This window comes from Orycteropus afer, unplaced genomic scaffold, assembly GCF_000298275.1.
Source record: "Orycteropus afer afer isolate SDZICR_OR568_19922 unplaced genomic scaffold, OryAfe1.0 scaffold00099, whole genome shotgun sequence".
NCBI lineage: Eukaryota > Metazoa > Chordata > Mammalia > Tubulidentata > Orycteropodidae > Orycteropus > Orycteropus afer.
The window spans coordinates 2,790,764-2,813,430 of NW_006921686.1; the positions used below are offsets into that span (position 1 = coordinate 2,790,764).

The window sequence follows — 22,667 nt, forward strand, 5'->3', positions numbered from 1 at the left end:
CCCACAGGTTCAACTATTCGGTCCCTCTGGGTAGCTGGCTGTGACCAAGAAGTGACTACAACCTTGCCCCTTGTCAGCTCTAGTATACACCTGGGAATTTGGATCATAAAAATACACTTATAGGACCATTGTCTGCCAATCCTATACATGGTCTTGGGTACACTCCCTGCTTCATAGACATACCTACTAGTTCAGCCTGCAGGATCTCCAATTTTGATCCCTTCTGAGTGGCTGGCATTGGTAGCTGGGCACCATCTAGTTCTTCTGGTCTCAGGGCTGTGTAGGCTGAGGTTCACATGGGCCATTAGTCCTTTGTGCTAATTGTTTCCATTTGTGTTTGATTTTATCCATTCTTCTTTGCTATGGATGAGGAGAGACTGATATTTGCATCTTAAATGGGCACTCACGTGCTTCTAAGACCCCAGTTGCTACTCACCAAAGTAAGATGTAGAACAATGTTTTTGTGTACTATGTTGGGCCGGTTGAGCTTGATGTCCACCATGACCATGGTCCTGAGCCTGCAAGCCCAGTGACTCACTTCTTGAAGGTGCTTGATTGTGGATAAGAACATCTTGACTGCCACTTCAGGAGACACCCAAGCTTGAACCACCCTGCTAAGGTCCTCAGAAACTTTGTGAGATAATGATTTACTATTGTTTCAAGCTGCTAATTTTGGGAGTAATTTGTTACTCAACAGATAACTAATCCTCATTCAAAGTCCCCTGTGTTTTTTCTTCATGGATTGACGATGCTAATTATTTTGTGTGATGTCATCTAAGTCAGTTTCTCATGCTAGATTGTGAATAAGAGCCCCAGTGGCTCAATGAGTAAGTGCTTGGCTTTAGCAGGAAGGTTGGCGGTTCAAACTTACCCAGTGGCTCTGCAGGAGAAAGGCATGATGCTGTGCTCCCGTGAAGATTACAGCCAAGAAAACCCTATGGACATGTTCTACTCTGTCACCTGGGGTCACTATGAGTCAACATACACTCAACAGTGCCCAATAACAACAGCCCACCAATGCTGTCAGGGTGGGGACAGGCTTCATTTCTCCATACCTGTTCGTTCATTCATTCATTCAGCAAATGTTTATTGAAGACCAGATCTGTGCCAGGCACGAAGCTGAGCATTGGCAATAATGGCTGGGACCAAGGTGAGAGAACGCAGGCCACACAGTTTAAGGAGACACTTACTCTCAGGCTTGTGCAAGGGCTGGGTCAGCACCTAAGCATGGGTGGCTGTTTGCATTTTGCACCCTGGTTGCCTTGTATGCTTATGACTTTTAACCTCTGCCTGCCCTTGTAACATTCAACAGCAATGTGCTACTTATGCTGATATCATACTTTGAATTTCTCTATGCTGTTATTTCTAAGGCAAGTCTACACTTATTACCAAGGAGGCCTGGTGGCAAAATGGTTAAGTGATTGGCTGTTAACCAAAAGGTTAGTGGTTCGAACCCATCAGCCACTCCATAGGGAAAAAGATGTGGAAATCCACTCCTGTAACATCTGAGGAAACCCTATATTGACTTGATCGCACACAACAGTAAACAGATGCTCATTACCAAGGAACTTAGGTGGGGCAAGTGGTCTGCAATTGGCTGCTGGTTTGTATGAATGACTGCCTCTTGGTCTATGTATAGCACAATTAAGTGCTTGGGAATTCCCATTCTTCCCAATGTTATCTATAATTTGTTATGATCCACACAGTCAAATGCCTTTGCATAGTCAATAAAACACAGGTAAGCATCTTTCAGTTAATTCTCTGCTTTCAGATCCATCTGACATTAGCAATGATACCCCTCGTTCCTTGTCCTCTTCTGAAACCAGCTTGAATTTCTGTTGAAGTACTACTGCAATCACTTTTGAATTATCTTCAGCAAAATTTTACTTGCGTGTGATATTAACGATACTGTTTGGTAATTTCCACATTCTGTCAGATCACCTATGTGAATGAGAACACATACGGATCTCTTCCAGCTGGTAGGTCAGGTAGTGGTCTTCCAAATTTCTTGCATAAACAACTGAGCGCCTCCAATGCTGCATCTGTTTGTGGAAATATCTCAGTGCGGATTCTGTCAATTCCTAAGCCTTATGTTTTGCCAATTTTCTTCAGTGCAGCCTGGACTTCTTCCTTCAACACCGTCAGTTCTTTCTTTCTTTTTTTTTTTTTAATTTTGATTTGAGTGAAAATTTACAGAGTAAATTCACTTTCTATACAGCAGCTCACATACACTTTGTCTCATGACATTGACCACAATTCACCACAATGCAACAGCTCCCCTCCCACTTCCTCCCCATTGGTACCTCTTCCCAGTGTCCATCCCTCCATGCACCCGTGCCCCCTGAGCTGTCTCCCTGTGCATAAGCAGCCCTTCTTTCTCCCATGATTGTTCTCTCCAAGGAGTGTATTTACCTCAGGTACATGTTCCGCTCCTAAGCCTGTCTTTTGCTTGGCTGGAAGCCACAACACCATCAGTTCTTGATAATATGCCACCTCCTGAAATGGTTGAACATGGACCGACTCTTGTTCATGACTCCATGTGATAGATGGCGTTGGTCGTATTTACCAAGGAATAACTATGCGAGCTCTGGGGGCATAGTGCCTAAGGCACTTGACTGCTAACCAGAAGGCTGGCGGTTCAAACCCACCAGCCACTCCTCAGAAGGAAGGTTGGGCAATCTACTTTCGTAGTGATACCGCCTCGGAAACCCAAGGAGGGGTCGCTATGAGTGGAACCCGACTCTAGGGAAGTGTTTTTTTTTTTTTTTTTTTGTTGTTGTTGTTAACTACTATGATAACTTCCTTCTTTTACAGATGAAATTGAGACTTAAGAGGCGGAAACCCTGGCCCAAAAGTCAGCTAGAAGAGCAAGGCAGGATTTGCACACAGTTCCATTCCCAAATCTCTCTTCTTATACCACTATCCGTCTCTCACACGGAAACCTTCCACATAATTAAACCAAAGCACTGGGTGAGCGTGAAAAGACAGCTAGTTACACTTCTAGCTCCCTAGCGTAGTTTCTTACTTGAAGCTATTACTCCCAGCATGTTCTTCTCTTCTGCGAGGTGGTGCTGTGAGGCTACTGTACTACACTCCCAGAAAGCAAGGCCCAATTTGTTGGCAGTCAAGCACATCGGGAATTGTAGTTTCCTGAAGAATGTTCATCCATAACTCCCAGCATGCATTTGGAGTCTGAATCATGTGGTAGGAGAGGGGCGGTCGCTCAGCATGCCGGGAAGACGGCTCGGCTGTTTTCGCCAGCTGCCGCCCGGACCAACAAACCCATTCGTAGGACTACAACTCCCAACGGTCTGTGCGTGAGAGGGCAGGCCGGTCCCCTCGCCGGAAGTCCGCCCTAGCTCTGAGCCCCGCGACTGCAGTCAGAGCCAGAGCCGCCCAGTCGGCGCGGGACGTGGGCCTCTGGGGTCCGGACGGGGGTCGCCATGGTAACGGGGGCGCGCCCACGCCAGGGATGGGCAGAGGGAGGCCTGCTTGCGGACACCTAATCTCTGTCAGACGATGACAACCCCCCCTGCCGCGGTGATGGTCTGGGCCGAGCGCGGGCTCTCTGGGTCGGGGACGTTCAAGGACCTGGAAGGGAGGGACAAACAGGGCCTTGACTTCGCGTTCGGGGGTAGCCAGGGGTCGCGACGTCAGGGGACATTGGAGATGGGAAAGGAGTGTCACAGGGAGAAGGCTGGGCGGGTGGAGTTCATTGGAGGTGGTTGGGGTTCTTGGAAAAGGGGAGGCGAAGATTCGCAGGGCAGGGTCTCAGGGGTAGGGCGAGGGCGTTGGAGAGGTGGAGAGGAGGCTTGCAAAAGGTAGATGCGGTTTAGGGTGAGTGGGAGCGTTGCAGGTGATCGGGGGACTTTGGAAATGGGGAGGGGGGATCTTCCTGATGGGAGGGACCTTCCGAGGCAGAAGGCTGGCATTGCTGGCCAACGAGGTGTTGAAGCTAGGGCGGGGTGCTGTTGAGGAGAGGGACCCCATCTCAAGGGAAAGGGATTGGGCAGTGACGATCTGAAGGAGCAGGGACTGAACGGGGCTTCCCGCTCCGAGAACGTGGGCTGCGAAGTGGGAGAGGGCTTGGATGTAGGGACTGTGTCCCGGAAATAAGTGGAGAGCATTAGGCAGGTCTTTCCTAGAGCAGAGGGTTCTGGGGATAGGGAGGCCTCAGGTGAGCAGAAGGTGCAGGAGATGGGGGCTCTTGGGGGCTGGGTCTGGGCTCTGGATTTGGGGAGGGGACAGCACCCCTCCCACTTGGATGGGGCTTTGGGACGGAAGAAAGACTTCTTGGAGCAGGGAGTTGAGAAAAGAGATGAGTGGAGACGGGTGAGAACAACAGGGTTCTAGGAGGGAAGATGAGGCTTTTGGAACATGGAGGAGGCCTTGGAGGCAGAGATGTCTTAGAGAAGGGCCCATTGAGGCCTGAGGGAAGGGACTGGAACCAAGACCCCAAAAAACCAAACCCACTCCCATCGAGTCAATTCTGACTCATAGCGACCCCGTTGGATTTCCAAGGTGGTAAATCTTTACGGAAGTAGATTGCCCAGTCTTCCTTCTGTGGAATGGCTGGTGGGTTAGAACTGCCAACCTTCTGGTTAGCAGTCAAATGCCACCAGAGCACTTTGGGACCAAGACAGTGGAGGTCAAAGAGAGTAACTCTGGGGGAGGGAGAGGGCTTGGAGACAGGGAAGATAGGGAGGGCATCCGCAGGGATGAAGGTGTAGGAGGGAGTGGGCTTCTCGAGGTAGATCCCCAGAGGTAGAGAGGTTTTAAATGGGAGGAGAAACAGGGAAGGGGTGTATGAGGGAATTTGGGGGTCAGTTGCTGAACTGGCCACCCCCCAGCTCAGTAGGCCTCTCTCTAGCTCCCTTCCCATGTGCCCCAGAGATTCCCCAGCTCCGGCCCCTAGAATACGTTGCCTGTGTGCCCTCCTCCCACACCCCTGCCCTTCCTGCCTGGGCCCCCTGCCCTGCCAGGAAGTGGTTTTCCCTGGCTCAGCAGAAGGGCTTCTGGGAAGGAGAATGTAAGATCCTGTTCCTGTCCAGCTTGTTGTTTGGGGGAGGCCGGGATCTAGTGGGTGCTGAATATGCCGTAGGAAAGAGAGTAAAGTCCAGTTCAAGGGTGGAGTCCCCCACAAGTCCAGGTAAAGGGGTTCAGAACAAAGCCTTTGGGTTCCCAGCTCTGCTTTCTGGCTGAGACTTCCTTTCCCTGAGCTTCAGTTTCCTCATCTGTAAAATGGGTATAAGTATGTTTGTGTCACACAAAAGCAGGCTTCCTAGTGGGTGTGCTTGGGCCATAGTATTCTCAAAGTCAAATAACAATGAATTATTCTGCCAAAAAGAGCTAGTACTTACCTGATATTCAGTATATGCTGGTCACTGTCCTCAGCTGATGTTTATTAATGCAAGCAGCAGACCTATGAGGATAATATTCTCATTATGTCCATTGCAGAAGGGGAAACAGGCCCAGAGAGGTTAAGTGCCTGGCCTGTGGACACACAGCCAGTAGTTGGCAGTGCCAGGACCCATTCTGGCTCCAGTCTGGGCTCTTAGCCACTCGGTCAGGTGCCTGTCAGTAACCATATCTAACTTTACTCAGTGCTCTGGAGTAACAGGCATGATGTGGGCACATTTGGCAGGAACTGGGTAGATTTACACAGCAGACCTGTGAGAGTTGGCCGGCTTTTCAGAACCATAGTCGATGTCCTGGTCGTAACTGATGCCATTTGTCACAGCTGACAATGCTTCCTCAGCATCAGGTGCCCCAGAGAACTGCTCTCATACTGCTTGTTCCTCGCTTCTCTCTTCTGAGGACAGTACTGTTACTGTCCCTGTTTATAGGTGGATAAACTGAGGCACTCAGCAGTTACAAGCCAGACCCAAAGCCGCTGCCTTCCAGTCAATTCTGACCCATCACGACCCTGTAGGACGGAGTAGAACAGTAGACAGAATTGACCTGCGATGTTTCCAAGGCTGTCATCTTTGCAAACCAGACTGCCACATCTTTCTCCTGCAGAGTGGCTGGCAGGCTTGAACCGCCAACCTTTCAGTTAGTGGCTGAGTGCTTCACCACTGTGCCACCAGGGTTCCTTAAGTTACTTAAAAAGCAGCAGCATTTTGGAAAATGGTTTGTCAGTTTCTGGACAAGTGAAGTGTCAAATTAGCATGTTGTCACATGCCATTGCATGGATTCTGACACACAGGAACTCCACACAGCAGAATGGAACTACCCCCTTGGTTTCCTAGGCTGTGGGTTTTATCGGGGCAGGTCACCAGGTCTTCTCACCTCTCTTAGGTTTATACCAGAGAAGCTCTGGTGGTGCAGTGGGTAAGGCATTTGGCTGCTAACCAGAAGGTTGGCAGTTCTAAACCCACCAGCCACTTGCAGGAGGAAGATGAGACAATCTACTTCTGTAAAGATTTACAGCCTTGGAAACCCCCCCAGGAGGCGTTGCTGTGAGTCAATCAACTTGATGGCAGTGGGTTTGGGGTTTTTTTTAGTTTAGGAGTATACCAAGGAGCCCTGGTGGTGCAATGGATAAAGAACTCGGCTGCTATCCAAAAGGTCAGCAGTTTGAGCCCATCAGCCTCTCCGTGGGAGAAGGAGGAAGTCAGTCAGCTTCAGTAAAACTTGACAGCCTTGGAGATCCTGTGGTGCAGTTCCACTCTGTCCTCTAGGGGCGCTATGAGTTAGAATCGACTCCAGGGCAGTGGGTTTGGTTTGGGCTTTGCTTCCCTGAAGATTGACAGCCTTGGAAACCCTGTGGGGCAGTTCCACTCTGTCCTCTAGGGGCGCTGTGAGTTGGAATCAATTTGATTAGGCTTAGCTTGGTTTGGCATATTTAGACCATGGAATTTTATTCCACAATAAAAAGAAATGAAGTGTAACACGTTACAAATGAGATAACTGGGAAATGTCATGTTGAGTGAAAGAAGCCAGATAAAAAAGGCCACACAGTGTATGATTCCATTGATAGGAAACGTACGTTTTATAGAAAGGCAAACATAGAGACAGATAGGAGATTAGTGCTTGCCAGGGGCTTGGAGACAGAGAGAACGAGGGTGACTGCAAATGGGTAGGATTTCTTTCTGGGGTAATGGAGTGAGATACGGTGCTCTTGGCACAACTGTGAATGTAGTAAAAACCATTGACTCATATGCACTTTAACGGGGTGAGTTTTTGTCTGTGTGAATTACATATCAATAAAACAAGGTAGTCAAGAAAAGGAGGAAAAATGGCCAAGCTAGGACTCTAACCAAAGGAGTCGGAAACACAAGCATTTAATGTGAGCGCCTGCTGCGGGCCAGCTCTGGTGGCGCAGTGTCTAAGGCGTTTGACTACTAAGCAGACGATTGGCGGTTCAAACCCACCAGCCACTCCGCAGAAGGAAGACTTGGCAATCGACTTCCGTAAAGATTTACCGCCTGGGAAATGCAATGGGGGTCTCTCTGAGTTGCAATCGATTCGATGGCAGTGGGCTTGGTTTGGTTTGGTTTGTCGTGTGCCAGACCCCAAACTAAGTTTATAAGCTTATTCAGCCTTCAAAACAACTGGCCAGGTAGGTCTTAGAGAACTTGTTTTGCAGGTGAGGAAACTGAGACTTAGAGACAAAAATCAAATCTGTCATTCAAGGTCATGCAGAGATGGGGGTAGGGTGGGCTGGAGCCTGGGACTCGGGGGCTGAGGGGATCCTAGAATCTGATGGAATGGAATTCACTGGGGTGTTGGGGCACCTGGGACGGGGCGGGGTTGGGGGAATGAGGCCAGGGTGGCCTGGTTGCGCTCCAGGGAGCCTGGAGAGTTTGGGAAGGCTGGCCGCTGGGTGCCTTGGGCCCTATCGGCCCTGCACGGATGGGTGGAGCGGTGGGCACCGCCCAGCCCTGTTCACCCTCCCTGCCCTCCCAGCCTTCCTGCCACACGCCCGCCCCTCTCACTTCCTCCTCCTCTTCCCGCTGCCCCCAGATCCGCTTCATCCTCATACAGAACCGGGCGGGCAAGACCCGCCTGGCCAAGTGGTACATGCAGTTTGACGATGACGAGAAGCAGAAGTTGATCGAGGAAGTGCACGCCGTGGTCACCGTCCGCGATGCCAAGCACACCAACTTTGTGGAGGTGACACACTCCCCCCCTGCCCTTCCAAAGCAGTCTCAGCCTTCCACCCCCAGAAGCCCTCAGACACCTCTTCCCTGTTTCTCCTCCCGGTTCCAGTCTCTCCACCTCCAGGGATCCACCCTGCAAAGTGCCCCCCTTCTGTGTCCTCCTCCCTCCCACACTCCCCCCTTCCTTTGTTCCCCTTCCTTCCCTGTCTCCTGCCCAACCCCGATCATGGGAGCCCCAGACCCTCCCTCCGACCTATAGCCATTCACACAACCATTTTTCCGTTTGTAAACCTTTCTTCTTTCTTTCACATTCAATGTAAAAGGTTTCAAGCGTCCAGATGAGTACAGTGAGAGAAAGGCAGATCCAAGATGTGTATACCTGCCTTCCCCTTCCCACATGCAACCAATATGAATATTACCCAGGAGTCCCTGGGGGCTCACACAGTTAGGTCCTAGGCTGCTAACCAAAAGGTTGGCGGGTCAGGTCCACCCAGAGCTGCCTCGGAAGAAAGGTCTGGTGATCTACCTCTAAAAACTCAGCCCCAAAACCTAAGGGAGCACAGTTCTCTCCTGACAGGCGCCGGGGAGCCATGAGTGGGAATCACCTCCGTGGCAACTGGTTTGGGGTTTATATATGTATATTACCCAGATTTAATCAAAGGCACGCTGGTGGTGCAGTGCCTAAGGCATTTGACTGCTAACCAGGGGGCTGGCGGTTCAAACCCACCAGACGCTCTGTGGAAGGAAGATGGGGCAATCTAGTTCTACAAAGATTTACTGCCTTGGAAACCCAATGGGAGTCGCTATGAGTTGGAATCAGCTTGATGGCAGTGGGTTTGGTTTTGGGTTTGGATTTAATCAGCACTAACATTTTGCCTTTTTGTGCAGTTTTGGTCTGCTTGTTTGTGTGTTTTGCTCTAGGTGCCTGGGCTACAGCCTTAAACATAGCAGCCACAAGTCCTTGCCCCAGGAGACTGAGGCTCCAGTTTGTTGGAGTCAGCTAGTAAAGCATATACCCTATCAGGTGGTGGTAGATGCTCCGGGGAGTGGCATAATGGTTAGAGTGCTCAGCTGCCAACCCAAAGGTCTGGTGTTCGAACCCACCAGCCACTCCACAGGAGAAAAATAGATAGTCAGCTTCCATAAGGATTACAGCCTTGGAAATCCTGTGGTGCAGTTCCACTCTGTCCTCTAGGGGCGCTGTGAGTTGGAATCGACTCCACAGCAGTGGGTTTGGTTTGGGCTTTGCTTCTGTGAAGATTGACAGCCTTGGAAACCCTGTGGGGCAGTTCCACTCTGTCCTCTAGGGGCGCTGTTAGAATGGACTCCACGGCAGTGGGTGTGGTTTGGGCTTTGCTTCTGTAAAGATTGACAGCCTAGGAAGCCCGATGGTGCAGTTCCACTCTGTCCTCTAGGGGCGCTGTGAGTCAGAATAGACTCCATGGCACACAATAAGACAGACTCTTATTACCAAGGAGCCTGAGTGGCATAAGTGATCGGCTGCTAGTCCGGAGGTTGGTGGTTCAGACTTACCAGGTTGATGAGGAGTGAGTGTGGATGACAGATCTGAAGAATATATAATTTATTTTTATTGTGGGTGAAATTATACACAGCAAAACCCACTCCCATTCCCCGATTTCTGGATACACTGATCAGTGACGTTGGTTACACTCCTCACGTTGTGTCAGCATTCTTGTTTCTGTTCTTGTCTCCCATTGATTTAGACTCCCTGCCCTCCGACCTTCTCATCTGTACTTGAGAATAGCTGTTTCCAGGTAGGCTCATTCGGGCCTCTCTGTCTCTCACCCCCCACCTCCAGTCCTTTGACCCACCGTAGACATGCTGGCCCTCTTGCTATGTCCTGGCTGTGTTCCCACGCTGGGTGTGTTCCCGCCCGAGGGCCTTTGCACATGTTCAGATTTAGTTGCAGCCTAGTGGCTTTTTTAAAAAGGATAGAACTCAGAGGTGACCATCTTTACTTTTGAGCTAAACTGCTACTTAGTGCTTAAGGCACTTGACTGCTAACCAGAGGGCTGGCGGTTCAAATCCACCAGCCACTCCTCAGGATGAAGACTGGGCAGCCTACTTCCGCAGTGATACTGCCTCGGAATCCCAAAGAGGGGTCACCGTGAGTCAGATCTGACTCGATGGGAGTGAGTTTGGTTTTTTGGTTTTGGTTACTTGGTTTAAAGGTGACTTCAGGGGATAGTTTGGATTCAGAGTTTGGATTCAGGGCCACAGTCTCGGGGCTCCCCCAGCCTCAGCAGGGGCATGTCTGGATTCTTTAGGAATTTGCAGGTCTTTCCCACGTTCTCTCCTTGCCTATCGCCGTCCGTATGTCGGGTCCCTGATGGAGGACAGATTTACCCAACCTGGTCAGGGAAGGCCTCACTGAAAAGGGGACATTTGCGCCCACACCAGGACCAAGACATGAAGGAGTTGAGCCCAAAGGTCAACCGGTGCCACGGCCTTGAGGCGGGAGCACCCCTTGGGGATCCAGGAATAGCCAGGAGGCCGGCTGTATTGGGGGGTCCGAAGACATAACAGAAGCCGATCATATGGGGCCTTGTGGGCCACGGTGAGGACTTGGGCCTTCACTGTGAACGGGGTGGGAGAGTTTTGAGCTGGTGGCAAGAGCCCAAGTCGGGGGAGCACTCGAGGCAACCGCGGTGGCGCAGGTGACAGGCAGGTGACGGCACCTGGGGTGGAAGCAGTGGGAGTGGTGAGAAGTGTTTGGGAAGGTGGTGGTCTCGGATGCCGTCGAGTTGGTTCTTACTCGTAGCGACGTGACAGTGTTGAACTGCCCCAGGGGGTTTCTAGGGCGCCATCTGACGGGGGCGGGTGGCCAGGTCCTTTTCCTGTGGAGCTGTCGGTGGATTTGAACCGCTAACCTTTCAGTTAGCTGCTAAGTGACTGCTGTATCATCAGGGCTGCAACTAAATCACAAGTGCCAAGGCCCTGGAGCTGGAGCACACCCAGGGCTCGAACACAGCAGGGCGCCGGGGGGCAGCAAGAGGCCAGCAGTGGGAGGTGGGTCCAAGGACTGGAGGCCAGCGTGAGAGAGAAGAGCCAGGCTTGGGCCTCCAGCAACCAGTGGGATGGAGCTGGGGGGGCTTGGTGAGGCAGGAATGAAAATCCCTGCATGCAGGCGATTCTGACTCATGATTCTGACTCACGGTGCCCCTAGAGGATGGAGTAAAACTGCCCCGCAGGGTTTCTAAGGCTGTAATCTTTATGGAAGGAGCTCTGGTGACCTAATGCCTAAGGCATTTGACTGCTAACCAGAAGGCTGGCAGTTCAAACCCACCAGCCACTCCTCAGAAGGAAGGTTGGGCAATCTACTTCCGTAGTGATACTGCCTCGGAAACCCAAGGAGGGGTCGCTATGAGTCAGGACTGACTCGATGGCACATAACAACAACAACAATCTTTATGGAAGCCACTGCCACGTCTTTTCTCCTGCAGAGCAGCTGGTGGGTTCAAACCACCGACCTTTCAGTTTAGCAGCTGAGCACTGTAACAGCTTTAACAACTATGCCACAGGGGAAGGTCAAGGAAAGAGGAGAGGGGAGCACTGTCAGGCCCCACAGAAGTCCTGCCAGCTCCAAGGGTCATCCCTAATGTGTCTCCAGATGAAACTCGGCCTCCCGTCTTGAACCCCGTGACCAGAGTTGTCTTCAAAATGTCTGATTGCCTATCTGGTGTGGGTTTTGCTTTCATTGTTGATTTGTGACTTAGGAGAGCCCATGTTTGTGGAGTAGCACTGCTCCATAGGGGTTCTGTGGCTGTCAGCTTTATGGAAGGAACCCTGGTGGTGCAGTAGTTAAGTGCTCAGCTGCTAACCGAAAGGTCAGCAGTTGGGACCCACCTGCTGCACGTTGGGAGAAAGATGTGGCCATCTACTTTCGTAATAATCCCAAACCCACTACCATCAAGTGGATTCCGACTCACAGCGCCCCTAGAGGACAGAGTGGAACTGCACCACAGGGTTTCCAAGGCTGTTAATATTTATAGAAGCAAAGTTCAAACCAAACCCACTGCCCTGGAGTCTATTCTGACTCACAACGCCCCTAGAGGACAGAGTGGAACTACACCAGGTTTCCAAGCCTGTAAATCCTTATGGAACCTGACTGCCTCATACTTCTCCTGCCAAGCAGCTGGTGGGTTCAAAGTGCTGACCTTTCAGTTTAGCAGCTGAGCACTTTAACCACTGTGCCACCAGGACGTGCTCCATAAGCATCACAGCCTTGGAAACCCTCCAGGGCGGTTCTCCTCTGTCCCACAGGGTCACTGGGAGCTGGAACCGACTCGGCAGGGGTTCGACTTTCATAGCAGCAGGTCACCAGGCTTTTCCTCTGCCGTGCTGCGGGGCGGAGCGGACCCCACCCTCTGGGTCAGCACCTGAGTGCACACCGTTCCCACCACTCGGGGACCTCCGATTCCACGTCTGAGTCGGTTTTTCAAAAGCTGTCGCACGCACCTGATCCATGCTTACTCATCTGTGGACTACGTGCAGCCAGTTACTGTAAGAATTTTTTAGAGCAATGTTCCAAGGGCAGAAAGAATGAACTGATGAAGAAAAAAAATCCAAGGACTGATTAACTGCTGGCTCCAAGAAGCCCCGGTGGCACCATGGTTAAGCGCTGTGCCGCCAACTACCCAGAAGGTTGGCGGTTTGAACCCACCCAGTGGCTCCACGGGGGCAGAGCTGGCCGTCTGCTTTGTGTGAAGGTTGCTGTCGCATGCCACGGCCTGGAAAAGCCCATGCGGCAGCTCCGCTCTGTCCCACGGGGTCGCCACGAGTCCAAGATCGGCGTGAGGACACAGCAGTGTAGTTTTACCGCTGCCACCAGGGGGTCACACACATGCAGGCCGCCCAGTCCCTGTGGATGCTGACTCCTGATGACTGCACGTGTGTCATAGTGGAACTGTGCTCCACAGTGTTTGCCATGGCTGATTGTTCAGGAATAGATAGCCAGGGCTTGCTTTGGAAGCACCTCTGGGTTTTCTCAAACCTCCAAGTTAGTAGTCAGATGTGAGAAACTCTTTCCACCTCACAGGCCTAGAACAGGACTTTTCAGATTTTGGCCAAAGACGACACTGTGCTTTGCAACTATATTTATCTCATCTGTATGTCTGTATTTCTCTGTCTCTCTGCCTTACACACATAAAATTAGAGTCCGTGTCCCTGGTCCCTGCATTTATTCCGAAGTTAGGTGTCTAGGTGCCCGTAGTCACATTTATAGATACTCCGGTTTAGTGAGGGCCAGTCCTGGGCTGTCCTGCTTACAGTGGTGACCCCTGCACTGCCCAGCACAGGGCCTGGTGTGCAGGAGATGCCCAGGAAGTGTTTGTGGAATGAGCGAATGGGGGAACTCTATCCTCTAGAGGCAGCAGGGAACCCCGGAAGGGAGTGACAGGGTCACTTAGATGCTAGTGAAGATGCCAGGCTCCCTGGGCTGTCACACAAGCTGATGCCTCTGCCTAGGGCCGCCTTCTTGTCCTCCAGAGCTCGATTCAGATGCCCCTTCCTCCAGGAAGCCCTCCCTGACCCTCTCGGGGTCTCCCCATCCCAGCCGTACCAGCTCTGGAGATGGGTGTGTCTTCTCCATTGCACTGGAGCCCCGGGAGGGGAAAGCCAGCGTCTTGGTCCCTGCTGTGTCCCCAGCACAGGGCCAGTCACAGAGCTGGGCCCCAGGGACCCCACTGGGCCTGTCCTGCCAGGTGCTGCGTGTTCTCTGACGCTGATACTGTCTCCGGTCCACAGTTCCGGAACTTCAAGATCATCTACCGACGCTACGCCGGCCTGTACTTCTGCATCTGTGTGGACGTCAATGACAACAACCTGGCCTACCTGGAGGCCATCCACAACTTCGTGGAGGTGGGCAGGGCGGGGTGGGGCAGGCTGGAGGCCATCCACACACTTTGAAGAGGTGGGCGGGGTGGGGCGGGGGCGGGCTCAGACTCTGCTCACCCATCACCCTCTCTGGTGGGCTGTCCTCTCTGCACCCGCTCCCTGTTGCTTTATGTCCCTGTTTCTCCTTGTATGTTACCATCTGCTGCAGAGATTGATAGGCCCTTATGCCGTTATGCTGGTCTCTGCCCCTGTCTTTCTCTGTCCATCTGCCCGTCTCCCCAGTTGTCTGCTTCCCTGTCCATTTGTCTGTCCAGCCGTCTCTCCCCCGCCTCAGTCTGTGTATTATCTCTTTCCCTGCCCGTGTGTCTGTCTGCTTTGCCATCTTGTTCTGTTCCCTTCCAATGATCTTTGCTTTTCTCTTTCCCTATCTGATTGAGGCCAAAGACTATATTTTGCAACTACGTTTATCTCTCTAGTCTACGCATATTTGTATTTATCTCTGTGTCACCATAAGGAGCTCTGGTGGTGCAGTGGTAAAAGCATTCAGCTGGCTAACCAAAACGTCGGCGGTTCAAACCCCTGAGCCACTCTTCAGGACAAGGAGGAAGCAGTCCACTTCGTAAGGATTGGAGACCCTGTGGTGCAGTTCCACTCTGTCCTCTAGGGGCGCTGTGAGCCTGAATCAACACGGCAGTGGGTTTGCTCTTTGGTTTTGGTTCTCACCTTACACCCATAGAGAGTCCATGTCCCTAATCCCTGCGTGTCGGTTCCTGAGTTGCGTGTGTGTGTGACCAGAGTCCTGTTGATAGACACTTACTCTAACCTTGTGCTGTGTTTCTGGTGAGGGTTTACTCAGCAGTGTCGGTTCCCGTTCAACAGTTTCTGCACAACTTGTTGAGTGACACTGGTCACGTTCTTCACAGCGTGTGCACCCGTTGCTTTAAAAAATTTTTTTTTTTTTTAGATTGTGGTTTGGCTGAGAATGTACGGAGCAAATTGATTTTCCATTCAACAATTCACACATTGTGTTTTGTGACATTGATTGTGGTCCCCACGTCTCTGTGCTTGTCTGTTGCTGATGTTTCCTTTACATGATGACACACATGTGACCTTTCATGTCTGACTCGTCTCTCTTAGCATCATGTTTTTAACATTCATCCACGTTGTAGCAAGTATCAGTATGTCATTCCTTGTTCATGGCTGAATAATATTCCATGGTATGGATGAGCCACCTTCTGTTGATCCATTCCTCTGTTGATGGGCACTTGGGTTGTTTCACCCTCTAACTGTTGTGAATGGTGCTGCAGTGACCACTGGTTTCAGTTTGTGCTTTCAGGTCTTTTCAGCACATTTTACTTCTGTGTGATATTAATGACATTGTGTGATAATTTCCACATTCTGTGGGATCACCTTTCTTTGGAATGGGTACAAACATGGATGTCTTCCAGTCAGTTGGCCAGGTAGCTGTCGTCCAAATTTCTTGGCATAGCTCAGTGAGTGCCTCCAGTGAGGCATCCATTTGTTGAAACATCTCAGTGGGTATTCGGTCAATTCTTGGAGCTTTGTTTTTCACCGATTCCTTCAGTGCAGCTTTGCCTTTTCCTTCAGTACCCTTGGTTCTTGATCATATGCCACCTTCTGAAATAGATAAACATCAACCAACTCCTTTTTGTGTAGTGACTCTTTGTAGTCCTTCCTGCTTCCTGCTTCATTCAATATTTTGCTTATAGAATGCTTCAGTATTACAACTTGAGGTTTGAATTTTTTCCTCAGTTCTTTCAGCCTGAGAAATGCTGAGTGTGTTCTTCCCTTCTGGTTTTCTAACTCTAAGTCTTGGCACATTGCATTATAGTAATTGGTCTTGTCTTCTCGAGCTGCTCTTTGAAATCTTCTGTTCAGCTCTTTTATCTTGCCATTTCTTCCGTCTGCTTTAACTACTCTCCATTCAAGAGCAAGTTTCAGAGTCTCTTCTGACATCCATTTTGGTCTTTTCTTTCTTTCCTGTCTTTTTAATGACCTTTTACTTTCTTCATGGATGATATTCTTGTCATCCCAGAATTCATCTGGTTTCATTCATTGGTGTTCAGTGTGTCAAATCTATCCTTCCGATGGTCTTTAAATTCAAGTGGGATATACTCGAGGTCATGTTTTGGCTCTCGTGGACTTGTGTTAACTGTCTTCAGCTTCAACTTGAACTTGCATATGAGCAGTTCATGGTCTGTTCCACAGTCAGTTGTTGGCCTTGTTTTGGCTGAAGATACTGAGCTTCTCCATTGCCTCTTTGCACAGATGTAGTCAGTCTAATTCCTGGGAACTCCACCCGGCGAGGTCCACGTGTATAGCTGCTGTTTATGTTGTTGAAAAAAGGTATTGCAGTGAATAATTGTTGGTCTTGCAAAATTCTATCACGCGATCTCCAGCACCATCTCTATCACCAAGGCCATATTTCCCAACTACAGGTGATTCTTCTTTGTTTCCAACTCTTGCATTCCAGGCACCAGTAATCAACAAATCTTGATTGCATGTTCGGTCAATTTCAGACTGCAGAAGTTGGTAAAAATCTCCAATTTCCTCATCTTTGGCTTTAGTGGTTAGCATGTAAAGTTGAGTAATAGTAATATTAACTGGTCTTCCTCGTAGGCGTAGGGATATTATCCCATCACTGACAGTGTTGTACTGCAGGATAGATCTTGAAGCATTCATAGGGTGGTTCTATGTTTAAGTTTTTGAGGAACCGTCAAACCATTTTCCACATTCCCACCAGCAGTGGATGAGGTTTCCAATTTTCCCATGTCCTTGTCAACACTTGTTGTTCTCCATTTTTCTGATCCTAGTCATCCTAGATACTGCATGGTTTAAAATCAGGAAGGGAGTGTGTCAGGGCTGTATCCTTTCACCATACTTATTCAGTCTGTATGCTGAGCAGGAGCTCTGGTGGTATAGTGCCTAAGGCACTTGACTACTAACCAGGAGGCTGGCGGTTCAAACCCACCAGCCACTCCTTGGAAGAAAGGTTGGCCAATCGACTTCCATAGGATCCAACTCAGAAACCCAAGGAGGGGTCACTATGAGTCAGACCCGACTCGACGGTATGAGGTTTTTTTTTTTTTTGTATGTTGAGCAAATAATATGAGAAGCTGGAGATATGAAGAAGAATGTGGTATCAAGATTGGAGGAAGATTTATTAACAACCTGTGATACGCTGATGACACAACTTTGCCTGCTGAAACTGAGGATTACTTGAAGCACTTACTGATGAAGATTGAAGATTACAGCCTGTAGTATGGATTACACCTCAATATGATGAAAACAAAAATCTTCACAAATGGACCAATAAGCAGCATCACGATAAACGGAGAAAAGATTGAAGTTGTCAAAGACTTCATATTACTTGGTTCTACAATCAATGCCAATGGAAGCAGCAGTCAAGACATCAGATGACATATTGCATTGGGAAAATCTGCTGCAAAAGATGTCTTTCAAGTGGTGATGAGCAAAGATGTCTCCTTGAAGCCTAAGGCGTGCCCAACCCAAGCCCCAGTGTTTTCAGTCACCTCATGTGCATGTGAGAGCTGGACAAGGAACAAGGAAGACTGAAGAAGAGTTGATGCGTTTGAGTTGTGGTGCTGGCGAAGAATGCTGAAAGGACCGTGGACTGCTAAAAGTACTAACACATCTGTCCTGGAGGCAGTGCAGCCAGAATACTCCTTGGAAGCGAGAATGGCCAGACTTCGTCTCACCTACTTTGGTCATGTTGTCAGAAGGGACTGTTCCCTGGAGAAGGATGTCATGCTTGGTACAGTGGATGGTTAACAAAAAAGGGGAAGGCCCCCAACGAGATGGACTGACACAGTGGCTGCAATGATGGGCTCAGGTGTAGCAGGGATTGTGAGGCTGTCGCAGAAGCAAGCAGTGTTTCATTCTGTTGTACGCGGGGTCGCTGTGAGTTGGAGACAACGGCACCTAACACCACCCCCAGTCATGCTTGTGGGTGTGGAGTGGGATCCCGTTGTGGTTTTGTTTTCTGACTCCCTGACGACTAAGGATGTCGAGTATCTTTTCATGTGCTCATTGGTCGTTTGGGCATTTGTCTTCCTTGAGGAAAAGTTTATTCAGGTCTTCTGCTCATTTTCAGCATGGATGGTTGGCCTTGTTGTTGGGTCGTAGGAGTTCTTTCCATGTTAGAGACCCTTCTCAGACACAGCTGTGCCTGTCTTACTGCGCCTCACTTGCTTGCGGGTCACAGACACTGTGTATTTTTTACAGACTGAGGATTTGTGGCAGCCCTGCTTCAAGCAAGTCTGTCGGCACCACTTACTCAACAGTGTGTGCTCGCTGCGGGTCTCTGGGCCCCATTTTGGTCATTCGCACAGTCGCTCCCAGTTTCTCATCATGCCACTGCACACTTCATGGATGACAGTCTGGTGTGAACATAGCTTGCACACACGCTGGGAAACCAAGACCTGTGTGTGACTTGCTGGACTGTGCTTTCGGCTTTGCTGCGGGGGTCCGGAAGCGAGCCCACGATTCTGTGCGCGGGCTGCCTGTACGTGATTTGCAGACACCTCCTCCCGTCCTGCGGCCGTCTTTGCACTTTGACGGTAGTGCCCTCGACTCACGGAAGGGCCTCGTCTTGATGTTCTCCCTCCGCTTCGACATCTCCTGATACGCCTTGGCCCCGTCTCTCTCCCTGCCCGGCTCTTACCATCTTTGTCCTCCCCTCCCCAGGTCTTAAATGAGTATTTCCACAATGTCTGTGAGCTGGACCTGGTGTTCAACTTCTATAAGGTAGGCTCGTGGTGCGCGTGCAGGGGCCAGGGACCGGGTGGGGAGGAGGGCGGCCGCACCCCTCAGGCTCCCCAGCATCTCTGTGGGTGTCCGCTTCCTCGGTTCCCGACTTTGAGGTGTCAGAGCCCCAGGTCCCAGGGTTTGGACCCTCATCCCAGGAGGTCCCTTCCTGCGCCCCAGGGTCTCCCCCTTGACCTCCCTGTTCCCAGGTTTACACAGTTGTGGATGAGATGTTCCTGGCCGGCGAGATCCGTGAGACCAGCCAGACGAAGGTGCTGAAACAGCTGCTGATGCTGCAGTCCCTAGAGTGAGTGCGGCGGACGGGCCCTCCCAGACCTCGGACCACGGACCGCAGACCCCGGCGTCCCTGACCCGGCCTCCCTGGCCCTGCCTGCCCCCGTCCCTAGCCAGGCCTGGCACCTCTCCCGCCCCCACCTGCCCAGGACGAAGGGACCCAGCCGGGTCTGGGACACGGGAGGAAGCTGTCCCCCACTCCCCTTGGGGCCCCAGCCAGGGGGGGTGGAGGCCACCTCGCGTGTACTGAGTCACCATTCCGCTGTCATGTGATGCTGTGAGTGTGAGTGTGAGTGTGTATGTGTGTGTGTGGGGAGACCCCCTAATAAACACGTGGTCACTGCCTGGCCGGCTGTCTCTGAGCCTTCTGCCTGTCTTGCTGGGAGCCGCAGACGCTCGGGGGCCTTGCCATCAGTCAGTCAGTCAACAAACACACCCCTCCCCACTGAGCGACAAAGGGGACCCCAGCACACATCAGACCTGCTCCTTTCCACAAAGGCGCTCAGTCCGGAGGGGTGGCTGGTTTCACACCGCGCACCTGCTCCTAAAATAATAACAGTGGGACCGAAAACCAAACACCAGCCTGGTGCCTTGGAGTCAAGTCTGACTCCTGGCGCCCTCATGTGTCACAGAGCAGCACCGTTCGTAAGGTTTTCTGTCATCTTTACAGAAGTAGATCATCAGGACTTTCTTCCATGGTGCCTCGGGGTGGTTTCGTACCGCCAACCTTCAGGTTAGTGTCAAGAGCTTAACTGTTACATCACGCAGGGGCCTTCAGTAATGATACTGATGGGCACACCTAGTAGCCTAGTGTGTCCCCTGGCCCTGCCCGAGATGGCTGACACGTGTTAACCTTCCTTAACCCTCACACCAGGGCCGGGAGGCAGGACTTGCATCCTCATTTTACAGGGGCTCACTGAGCCCTGGCAGTCAAAGGGCTCGCCCAAGGCCACACATGTAAGTAAGTGGCTGAGGCAGGTCGTGGTCCCCAGACAGGTGGCTCCAGGAACATGGCGTGTAACCACCAGGCCCAGTGGCCATCAGAAGCACAGGTATTGCATGAGATGCTCACGTACATACGCACGTCTCAGGAACAGTGCTCTTGGCACTGGGAGGCAGGGCAGTTCTCCATGGTGTAGGACTGTTCACGCGTAGAGGACATGGCTCCAGCCACCAACTGCCACAAATGGCCCTCAGCCATCGTGAAAATAGAAAGCACCCCCAAGTGTTTCCGGTGCCGACAGAGTGTTGGTGCCCTCCCCGCGCCCTCCACCCCCCCCAAGTGGAATGGCCGCCAGCTGCACCTATGCCTGGGGCCTTGGCAAGCTCAACACACCACCAGGCCTGCCTGTCACCGCCAGCCCTGGTTAACGTTGCAGCCTCCCGACTGCAGGTGCATCCCAGCACATGGGTGCCACGTGACAGCCACGAAGCCTTTGGCTAAGTCCCTTCTCATGCCTCAGTTTCATCATCTGGAGAATGGGCTGGTAACAGTGTTTACCTCCCAGGGCGGGTTTGAGGATCGACTGAGCTAAGCTCTGGGAAAGTTCAGAAGGGCACCTGGCACTAGCAAGCACTCACTGGTCCAGCAAACATTAAGTGCCTGCTGTGTGCAGGGCCTGGTCAGCGATACCGGAGGTGGATATAGAAGTAGGCAGTGGACATCGGCTAGAATCATTGCCCCCAGGGAAACAGGCTCAGTGAGGCGAACTCCATACTGGATACACTTTATAGCTATAATCATTGTAACAGTGTCCAGGTGGTCCCGTACTCACACATATTCAAGTTAGGACAAGCCATACTCATGTCTGTTGTTTCTTTTTGGTACATTTTGTGGTTGATAGTAGATCCAGCATAAAGTGTTGCAGCTTGGGTGGTGTGGTGCCTAAGGCATTTGACTGCTAACCAGGAGGTTGGCAGATCAAACCCACCAGCTGTTCTGTGGAAGGAAGACTGGGCAATCTACTTCCATAAAGCTTTACTGCCTTGGAAACCAATGGGGGTCGCTTTGAGTCACAATCGATTCCATGGCAGTGGGTTTGTTGTTGGTTTTTTTTTGGTGGAGTGTAACATTCTCACGCCAACTCCCCCAAACAAAGATACCTTTATAAAGATAATGATTATAAAAGGCGAGAAGAATGGAAAGTTAAAAAAGTATTCAACTTACCATGGTCCAATTTACCGTGGAGTCAGTGGACCAGAATCCAGTTGGGAGGCTGTCTGTGTGAGGTTCAAACAACCGCAAACTTAGTGATTTAAAACACCACAAATGTATTAGCTTAACAATTATGAAGTCCAAGATGGGTTTCTCTGGGTTAAAATCAAGGTGTCCCCAGGGCTGCGTTATTTGGGAAACTTGAAGCTGTTCCCTTTCCCAGCTCCTAAGAGACCACCCACATCACGGCCGCTCCCAACATCTTCAAAGCCAGCAGCACAGGCCCTTCCAAACTCTGACTCTGGCCCACTTTCATTTACAAGGAAGTTTATCATTACATGGGGCCTACCCCAATAACTCAGGGCCCCCTCCCCATCCCAGATACCCTAATTCAGGCAGCCACAGGTCCTGGGAGGAAGAGGCGAACATCTTGGGGGCTGTTATTCTGTCCACCACACACAGCTGACACTCACACGGTGTTTACTTAAGACTTGGTTTTGTTAGCACCAAAGCCTCGCTCTAGGAAGGTTAACCCGGGAAGGGGTTTGTTGCAAGACCACAGCTCCGTGGAGTCTCCGCGGGTTGGGGCGGAGCAGGCGGCCAAGCTCGGGCCTGCAGTACCGCCACGGTGCACGAGGTGGCGCCGAGGAGCTGTGCTGCTTCGAGGACGCCACTGCCGCCCCGGTACCTCGGCCACGCCGCCGCTGCTAGACCTGCTGTTGCTCCAGCCACCGGGACCTTCCTGTGTCTGCGAGCACCCCGCCAGCTGGCTTCTGTCTGCTCTCTACAGCATGAGCTACTGCACCCACCCACCCAGTTCCCAGCGCATCAGCGGCAGAAGCAAACCTGACTCCATCCTAGAGCCTGGGGGTGTCGCTACAGCCTGGAAGAGCACGGAGCTGTGGTGCGAGGGGCTCAGGGTCAGAAGGTGGCGCTTCCTCCGGCGGAGGAAGGAGGTTCGATGCTGAGTGGATGAAAGGAAGGCCTCTAACCACGCCAGCAAGTCTCCTGCAGGGAGGAAGCCAGGGGACCCAGACTTCAGCCAGCCTGCTCTCAGCAGGGCTCTAGAGTATTATAGGAATTAGAAAAGCGAGGAGAAATGCCGGGCCCTGTGGGTGGGCTTTGTGGTGATATCTCAGGTAGCTCTCATAACACACCCAAGCGCCTCTCTCTCCCTCTCCCCCTCCCCTCCCCCTCTCCTTCTCCCTCTTTATTGAGATAAAATTCACATACTGTACCAATCTAGAAATTTTCCCTCCCCTCCTCTCCCTTCTCTGGTCACCAACAAAGTTTCCTTCCATATATAAACCTTTCCTTGACTTTTTACAATAGTGGACTAATACAATATTTCTCCTTCTGCAGCTGACTTATTTCACTCAGCATGATGTCCTCCAAGTTCATCCACTTTATGTGGTGTTTTGTAGATTGTATATTATTCTTCAGTGTTGCATAGTATTCCACTGTAAGTT

At 51.2% G+C, this 22,667-nt stretch overlaps 1 protein-coding gene across 1 annotated transcript; it reads left to right on the forward strand.

Annotated features, from left to right (window-relative positions):
- The first annotated feature begins 3,543 nt into the window (after window positions 1–3,543).
- Window positions 3,544–19,060, forward strand: AP2S1 (adaptor related protein complex 2 subunit sigma 1). Its single transcript, XM_042781266.1, has 5 exons — window positions 3,544–3,552; window positions 7,969–8,118; window positions 13,872–13,985; window positions 18,690–18,749; window positions 18,959–19,060. The coding sequence occupies exons 1-5, from the start codon at window positions 3,544–3,546 to the stop codon at window positions 19,058–19,060; spliced, it is 435 nt and encodes a 144-aa protein (XP_042637200.1).
- The last annotated feature ends 3,607 nt before the right edge of the window (window positions 19,061–22,667 follow it).

Excerpts from the sequence above, each read along its gene's own strand:
- AP2S1 (XM_042781266.1), top strand. Across the intron at positions 13,986-18,689 it reads CCATCCACAACTTCGTGGAG|GTCTTAAATGAGTATTTCCA; the intron begins GTGGGCAGGGCG and ends TCCCCTCCCCAG. Across the intron at positions 18,750-18,958 it reads TGGTGTTCAACTTCTATAAG|GTTTACACAGTTGTGGATGA; the intron begins GTAGGCTCGTGG and ends CCCTGTTCCCAG.